The 8,399-nt window shown below is 32.9% G+C and overlaps 2 protein-coding genes across 2 annotated transcripts in view; both read right to left on the reverse strand.

Annotated features, from left to right (window-relative positions):
- The window catches only part of LOC120326858 (WD repeat and HMG-box DNA-binding protein 1-like), a 29,412-nt gene extending 24,574 nt beyond the window's left edge, over positions 1-4,838 (reverse strand). The window contains exons 1-8 of the mRNA XM_039393212.2: positions 4,704-4,838; positions 4,106-4,220; positions 3,512-3,663; positions 2,979-3,087; positions 2,837-2,887; positions 1,823-1,890; positions 1,333-1,453; positions 592-698 (exon numbers count right to left, since the gene is read on the reverse strand). Of these exons, the coding sequence (XP_039249146.2) occupies positions 592-698; positions 1,333-1,453; positions 1,823-1,890; positions 2,837-2,887; positions 2,979-3,087; positions 3,512-3,663; positions 4,106-4,220; positions 4,704-4,780 (800 nt within the window). The 5' untranslated portion in view covers positions 4,781-4,838. The remainder of the gene's footprint in view (positions 1-591; positions 699-1,332; positions 1,454-1,822; positions 1,891-2,836; positions 2,888-2,978; positions 3,088-3,511; positions 3,664-4,105; positions 4,221-4,703) is intronic.
- A 34-nt stretch (positions 4,839-4,872) lies between these two features.
- LOC120326860 (MAP kinase-activated protein kinase 2-like) lies at positions 4,873-8,399 on the reverse strand. Its single transcript, XM_039393213.2, has one exon. The coding sequence runs from the start codon at positions 8,265-8,267 to the stop codon at positions 7,209-7,211; it is 1,059 nt and encodes a 352-aa protein (XP_039249147.1). The 5' UTR covers positions 8,268-8,399; the 3' UTR covers positions 4,873-7,208.

The following is an 8,399-nucleotide window of genomic DNA, read 5'->3' on the forward strand; positions in this document are numbered from 1 at the left end:
AAATGATATGTTAGACGCAAAATGAAAGCAAATAACACCACAACGAATTCTCAAATTTGTCGTTTCTATCTGTTAGCGACTGCCGTGGGTGAATTCTCGCGCAATTCAAGATAGATTCAGAGACACATGAGTTCCGTATCCAAGCAGGTCACATGGTACTGGATGTTCGAATAGTAAAATGCCATTCGAATCGTTATTCGTTATTTGAATATTTTGCCCAGCTCTAGTGGATATACAGAACAATGTTCCCAAACACCATAACAAATTAACCCATAAATTGAATCAAAAACAAAACAACTTAGGAAGTAGGAATTAGGAAGTATGAGATACAGATTAGTAATTTGGCTAAACTACACATGCTAGCTATGTCTGGCTGCAGTCGCATGCTGTTTCAGTAATAATAAAATAAAACAGATAATCTAGCACGAAGATACAATCATTCTCTATGTAGTAACTTCTTAAATGCAAACGATGATTGTCTAGTTTAGAGAAAAAAAGTGTTCGAAACAATTGAGTGCATACACATCGAAAATTTTCCCACAACCTAATTCTTGAAAGGGAAAAACAATCATCTTCATATAAATAACTCACGTCTGCAAGCAATCTTGTGTTTCAGCATCCCATACACAAATCCATCCATCAACAGTGGCTGCTGCCAGGAATCTTCCACATGGAGAAAACGCACAACAGTTGAAAGGCTGGATAAAGGAGAAAATGCGTATCATTAAGTTTCTAAATTAGGAAATATAAATAGGTTCATTATTGAGAAGCAAAGTCATAATATAGGATCAATATTATCATTGAATAGAAATTCTAATGCGCCTCCACATCAATATTACTAACTGGCCGTAGAGGAATAAACCTAATTGGATTAGTCTTGTTGACCGACTGTAGAAAAGGAGTAAAACTAATTAGAGTAGCCACACATGACAATTCACAAAGATGATAGAATCACAGGCATCTAATACATATACAATTCATATTGAGGATAAAAAAAAATTTTGGACACAAAGGACGCACAATGATACTGGTATAGGGTCTTAGCTGAGCGCCAAGTTTGCCAAAATATCAGTGGACAGAAGTGACTAAATAAAGAGTTCCCATATTGCATAAAAAGTGTTCCCATAAATTAACATGAAAAAAAAAAAATTAACAGCCTTCTAACGTCTTCAACTTGAAATCTAACCGTCCATTTGATTCAACTAAACAATCCATAGGTCCACTTCATGTACAACAAGATTAACAAAACGTTTTCAAAATCTCACTTTTGTTGGGCGTGTGTAAACTTGCTTTGAGCAAGTTCTATGTGTATGTAAGAATACAATGACCAACCTTATTCGTTAAAGCTGTTTTAAATGAATGTATAACTGTCCATGTTCCTCTAGAAAAAACCTTAATTTCATTGTCACTTGGTACTGCTATGTCTTCACCAGTAGCAGGTCGCCATGACATTCTGCATTAGAAAACAAGGAATACACATGATTTTATAGAGTTTCCAAGCGTTGATAATTATAAAAACATCTATGGTATAACATTATTAATAGTTTCTAGAAAATGCCCTGTTCGTTGAAGTATTATATATATTATAACCTGGTATGGTGTATACTTCCTTGTTTACAACTGAAGATTGTAACATTAAAAAAAATAACTACCTGAAATATGCAAAAGAGGATATGCCATGCAGGAAATATAATCTTCTTTTATTATTTTGATATTAATTCTATATACATGCACATTGACTTGGGAACTTATTCTATTTAAAAAAATGACTTCAAATTAAGGAATATAAAATATTGAAGATGGTGAAATTGAAAATCCAAACCTGCATAACGAAGAAGAATTACAAACATCATTGGATGGCTTTATGACTTTGACTGTTTCAATACAATCCTAAAATAAATTAACAAACGACATTATATTTTATATAAAATGTACATTTTGCAATGGAATTCAAACTGTAGAGGAAAGGCATATTGCAAAAATGTATTTATGTTTTTTGCGCTCATAAAGACCCATTCAACAATACTCTTGTAGACTCCAGCATATTGATTCAGAATAAAATTTCCAAAGTCTTGAATCATGAATATAAAAATAGATGTTATCATGACAGCAAAAAGAATTCACATGAGTGGAAATTTTACAGAAATCATCAAATATTTTTCTGAAAAATAACACGCAATAAATATATTTGATTATGATACAAAATCTTCACCATGTCAGCAAGAACAATTATTATATACAGATGATTAAACTAATAATATATGTCAATATCCATAGATAATTCAGAGTAAAACGAATAATATTGTACATGGAATAATATGTAGCCACCCAGTACCATGAACTGTTTGCTTATCGAACCGTCTATGTAAATAATACCATAGCAATAATGCTTCCGCACACAATTTAGCAAGCACCACACACATTGTCAAATTAAAATTACAAAGCTATATAGGGCTACTCATAATAAAACATGAACCTCAATTGCATCAATCTCGGAATAATAGCTGATGATAAATTTTTTTTTTGGAAACAGGCGGTGTTTTATGCACAAAGAAAAATTCTAAATTTGAAGTTGCATACGAAAAGATGGAATTAGATTGCTATTTAGTATCAAGCAATTTTGTCATATTGAACTGTAAAGCGTATGTAGAAAAAGTAGCATTTATCCCCATTCTTTCACAAAATTGAAGATATTTATGATACGATTTACCGTGAACGTGAAGCTCACAACTTGACTTTTAGTAACTGGTTTCCTCACTCGGAGTGAGTGGTAATAATTTTGCTTAGAGCAACATAAAAAAACGATAAAAATCGAAGTGACAAAAATATTACCAACCGTGTCTGACATATTCCACAACCGAAAATCTCCATCACAGCTTACAGTTGCCTGGAAATATCAAATTGCATTTTTGTTGGTTCAATTTGTGATTTGCATATTACGACCTATTAACTATGTTTAATTGAGCAAATAAATTTACCAAATATTCATCCAGAGGGTCGGCTGCAACACTTAAAATTGGTGCTTTGTGCCCATTGAAAACCTGCTGATCGCTTGTTTCAAGATCAATTGCTTTTGCAGTGAAATCACTAAAATATAATATGTTTTGATGAGAAATATGCCAAAGCAAATACAAGATAGCAAAAAAATTAGAATTTGAACACACACGTTTTTATCAGGTGTTTTCAAGGACCTGCACAAGCATATACTGACTAAGTATTAAGATTCTATTATTTTGGAACATCGGAATTATGCTGGTCCAGCATTGCCTAGTTGCAATTTATCACACACGGGTGGGGTGGTACATATAAGGCTTGGAAAGCAAATATCTTTAAACAGCAATGCCAATGTAGTTGGCTCCACTGACCACTAGGCCATGGCCTCAGCTTAGGACATATTAGAAAACTTTATTTCTAAGCATTCACTTATTAAGAGCACAATATGAATAATCTGGATTATTTGCAGCCAAATTTTTGGTTGTGAAAATAAATGAAAAATCAAATCAATTTGCACCTTGATCCAGCTACAATGGTGTTTTGAGACTCCGACAATGCCATATGTGTGGCATTTCCTGTGAACCTGAGCAGAATTCCATCAGGTGATCCATCAGACAGATTGTATTTGTCAACACTATTGTTATCCGCTGCAGCATAGATTATTTCTCCCTAAATGAGATATAAAACAATGCATTTATTGATAAAGGGTCAGACAGGGTCATTCACTGTTGCATATAATATAATCAAAACTGTCTGACGTCATATACATATTGGTTACAGATGATAAAAATCTTTCAGGTATAAGAAATCATCTCAAAATTATAGGTACAAATTACCTTAAATTTAAACCGAAAGTCTTTATTAATATAATATCATTCTAAGAAATAAAATAATGCAATTTGTACAAGCTACTTAAATTTCGTTGTGGTATAGGTTTGAGAAGCCTGTATTACTCAAAAGCTCGAAGAGAGAATTGGGCAAAGCAAAAGCCAATATTTCACAGTAAATTCAACAGAGTCCTTATTAACATGCTCATAGAACATTTTTACACAGCTACAATGATGTACATTATATTGTGCAAGGAAAATTGAACTCGAAGATGATATAATACCTTAGCAGTAAGTGCATGAACTACTTCTCCAACTTTAATCGATTTTGGATTTTGATTGTCTTCAAAATCATTCCATATCTTCACTTCACCATCTGAACCAGATGTGAAAATAGTGCTGTAACGGTAAAATTAAACATTACATTGAGTTATGGCAAACAGTGGTAAAATACATGACGAATATGTTACTCAGTTTTATTAAAAATAAATTTAGAAAAATCACATGGAAAATACCACAGCTACTTGAAAACAAATTTACCCGAAATATACCTCCTACACACACAAAAAATAAAACAAAAAATTTGTATACCACAATGGAACAATGATTCATGCTAAATTTTAGGAATCAAATTAACAGCTACTCAGTGGATGCCAAACAATCGTGGCCGATCTCAACTCAAATAATTTTAGAACATAGTACACTGTACGTAAAATGTTTTGTTAGTGGGCAGCAAGGCTCTTGAATCACTTAGAATAGTTAAGCATTATATACATAGGGAACCGCCAACGCATACACATAGAAAAAGAATTAGTTACCGGTAGATCCAATAACCGAATTGATAAATTATAATGAGCTTGGTTTATTTTACAAAAAGCTTACTTTCCACTGATATCATAACAAATCTCTGTGTGTCCTTCTGTATGAGCATATTTAACAGTTAAGTTGTTTTGTGCCATTGTTTCTTCAAATTCTCTCAAACAGAACCAGTAGTTGATATATTCCGAATGTGTGAGCTTTCAAAATCACATTATTATAGTGCTAATGTCACTCTGCATTAAAACACAATAAACAGCAAAAATAAGCATAACTAATATAATCTATGACAGAAAATCCAATTATTGTAAATAATAGACCACATGCATTGTACAACAATGGCAAAAATATTATTAATTCGGGATATTTCACACAACCCAAAAAACAATTAAACATGATTAAATGTACATACAGCCATACATAATTCAAAGATAAGCCATCAATTATGATACACGAAAGTATCTGAGAAACATTATTATCCCCAGGTGATGATCGGTTTATGATACCAAAAATTTAATGGAAATGAAAAATTTTGAATATTTTTTTCAGCTAATGAAGGCAATATTGAGTGTGAATGGATAGGTCGTAGATATGAGATAAACTAATTTGCAACCTTACTGAAAATATGACTTCAAAAGCAATTTAAATATAATTGAATGCACATAGATAATGAGAAAACTCCACAAACGTATCATACCAACTATGAATGAGCTGTATAAAAAAATTATTCACTGGGACATAGTACTCTGTAAAGTTACATTTTCATGATAGATAAATTAATCATCATAAAATACTTAAAACACACTTATATTAAAGATTACTGTACATGTCAATAAGAACAACCATAAGTCTTTTACATATTAATAATCACAATGAATTATATTCACTAAAGAAAAGCAACAGCATGAAAACAACTCAAGCTTCAAAGTTATTGGCTTATTGCTGACCACTAACTTTTCATCGCTTCAAAATATTACATGCAAAAGAAATTTGGCTGAATATTCTACTTCTTCAATAGAAACGGTTGATTACAGAAGCATTAGAAGTCTATAATTGAAAGCAAAAATATTTATTTGAATATATATTTGTGGTTGGAAAGGCTTACTAATCTCTGTAACAAGACTTCAAAATATAGATTATTACAAAGGGACTGTGTTTTTCTGACAATTATCAAATGGTGTGAGAACCTACCGGTATATGCTCTGAATATGAACTGAATGCTGATGAGAAAAATGAATAAAAAACCAACAATGAAAAGCCTTGGCCATTGAGTTCAATTTCAATAAGGATGGTGTTTTACAGATCGGTAATTAGTAAATTGGGAAATATACGATTTTTCTATGACAAAGATAAGATTTCTCACTTAAAGTGTTATACAGTTTTTTTTTTTCGACAATTCCACAGAAAAAAAGTACTAAAATACCTAGATAAAATCATTAAATTACACCAAACTAATATTTGAAACAAATTTTCAACTATGAATAAACCACCTAAAATAACCTAAACCATCCATTTCATACAGAAACATCTAAATCAAAACAACTTAATTGAATTCATAATGCAAATAAGAAGCGAATATGGTTGAACAAGCAATTTCAAACAAAATCAGAATGATGAAAAAACAATAGAATTGAAGCCCCTGATTTTAGAAAGTTGCTCGGAAAAAGATTATAACTTGTCATTTAGAGATTATGAGTATTTATATTTGTTGACAACAATTTGTTTTCACACCTCAACACAGTGCAAATTAACTTGATGAATTCTTTGGTCATTGAAATGTTGTGGAATGCAAAAGACTATTTACTAGTTATAATATGAACTAATCCACTAATTATACTATATTGATAAAATCTTATAAGTACGGCTGGGCATTTTCGAATACCTGATGATTTCAGAATCGAATCGAATATTTTTTTCGAATCTAATCTCGAATACTTGGGAGTCAATGGGAGGTATGTAATTATATGCTACTTTTTTATTGTAATTGGTCCTGTCAACAAATGTATTACTGAAAACATTATTAAATCGCTAAGACTGATTGCGGAGGGGTTCACACACAATGAAAAACACTTATTTATCGATACCTCACTAAGAGAAAAAAAAGGGAAATTAACCTCAACCATCGGCGGAAAGAAAAAAAGAAGTTGGCGGCGATTCAAGATTTTGCTCTGTACCTATTCGAATAATTACTATTCAAATCAATTCGACTATTCGATTCGGAGTGCCCAGCCCTACTTATAAGCTAATAACAATATTAGAACATAGAACTAAAAATGACTAAATTACAATGCAATACCAGTGCAGTTTGCCAATTTACCAAGGCACATGGTTTGGGGATAGAAGTTGAAACAAATAAAGAAAGCAAATTACACTTTAGAAACTAAATGACACACTTTTATGTTCACTTGTATATTCAGCCTTGTTAGTAAACTCAATTACTCAAATTAAATACAAAAAATGTGAACGACACAATTTTTTCCAAAGAAAACAAATCGAAAAGTCATTTCTAATTATTAGGAATGAAAACGACAAATATGATGACTAGATACAGTGCTATCAGCACTATATATATCATTCTTTTGATTCCTGTCTCTTTTTACGCTTTTTTAACAATTTATTGTTAACGTTATCAAGAGTTTTGATTTGCTTGACTTGGTCATAGTCAACCCTCATTGTGGCTAGTGCATTCGCCATTTCATCCTGTACTTCTGTCCATTGATCCTCTTCCTCTCTCAACACTCTGGCTGAGTAGAGGGGAGTCTGAGGTACATTCTCTCCACCCTTTACCCATTCTTCTTTCATAAACTCGGAAATCGATAATCTTTTGTCTGGGTCAGTTGTGAGTAGCTTGCGAATAACGTCTTTGGCATTATCAGAGACTGCGCTCCATTCTGGATCTGGAAATGCATATTGCCCACTTCTTATTCGCTTTTTCATGCCTGGAGAAATCGCCAATCCCCGATAGCTGTAGAATGGTGGGAAACCACATAATAATATGTACATTATTACACCGAGTGACCACATGTCACATGACTTGTCGTAATTTTCATGACTAAGAACTTCAGGGGCAACATAATATGGGGTGTAACAAGGTGTTGCAAGTGAATTTGCAGCATTCACTCGTTTTGCAAAACCAAAGTCAGTCAATTTTAATACTCCGTTTGCCCGGGATGAATAAAGAAGATTCTCAGGTTTTACATCTCTGTGTGCAACTGCATTATCATGTAAAAATTTGATGGCCGCCCCTATGTCATGCATGATGTCGGCAGCTTCCCTCTCTGTAAAAGCAGTTTCTGCTCTGTCCTGAATACGACTGAACAGCTCTCCACCCAACATGCATTCCATTATTATCACAAGACATTTCTTATCCCGAAAAATATTCTCATAAACGTCTACAATTTGTACAATGTGCCGACAAACTGAAGCTTCGTAATGAATTTCAACTTCCCTTCTGGCTTTGGGAGAATCTTGTAGAATTTTTAAAGCTCGTTTTTGGCCAGTCTTCCTGTTTTTACATGCAAGGACTTTGCCGTTTATCCCTAAACCTAAAATTTCCTGCGCCAAAACTTGATAGTCTTTATCTAAGGAATACTTCTTTATTACGAGCGGCTCTCTGTTTTGACCAGACATGGTCAAGTAAATCTCCGTTATCAAAATGTAAAACTTCAAAATAATCGCCCGCGAAAACGAAGCAACGCAGACAACAAACACGGTCGAACGAGAACAACAGTGGTGTGATCAGACGATTACGAAGGAGGCGGG

Source organism: Styela clava, chromosome 4 (assembly GCF_964204865.1).
Source record: "Styela clava chromosome 4, kaStyClav1.hap1.2, whole genome shotgun sequence".
NCBI lineage: Eukaryota > Metazoa > Chordata > Ascidiacea > Stolidobranchia > Styelidae > Styela > Styela clava.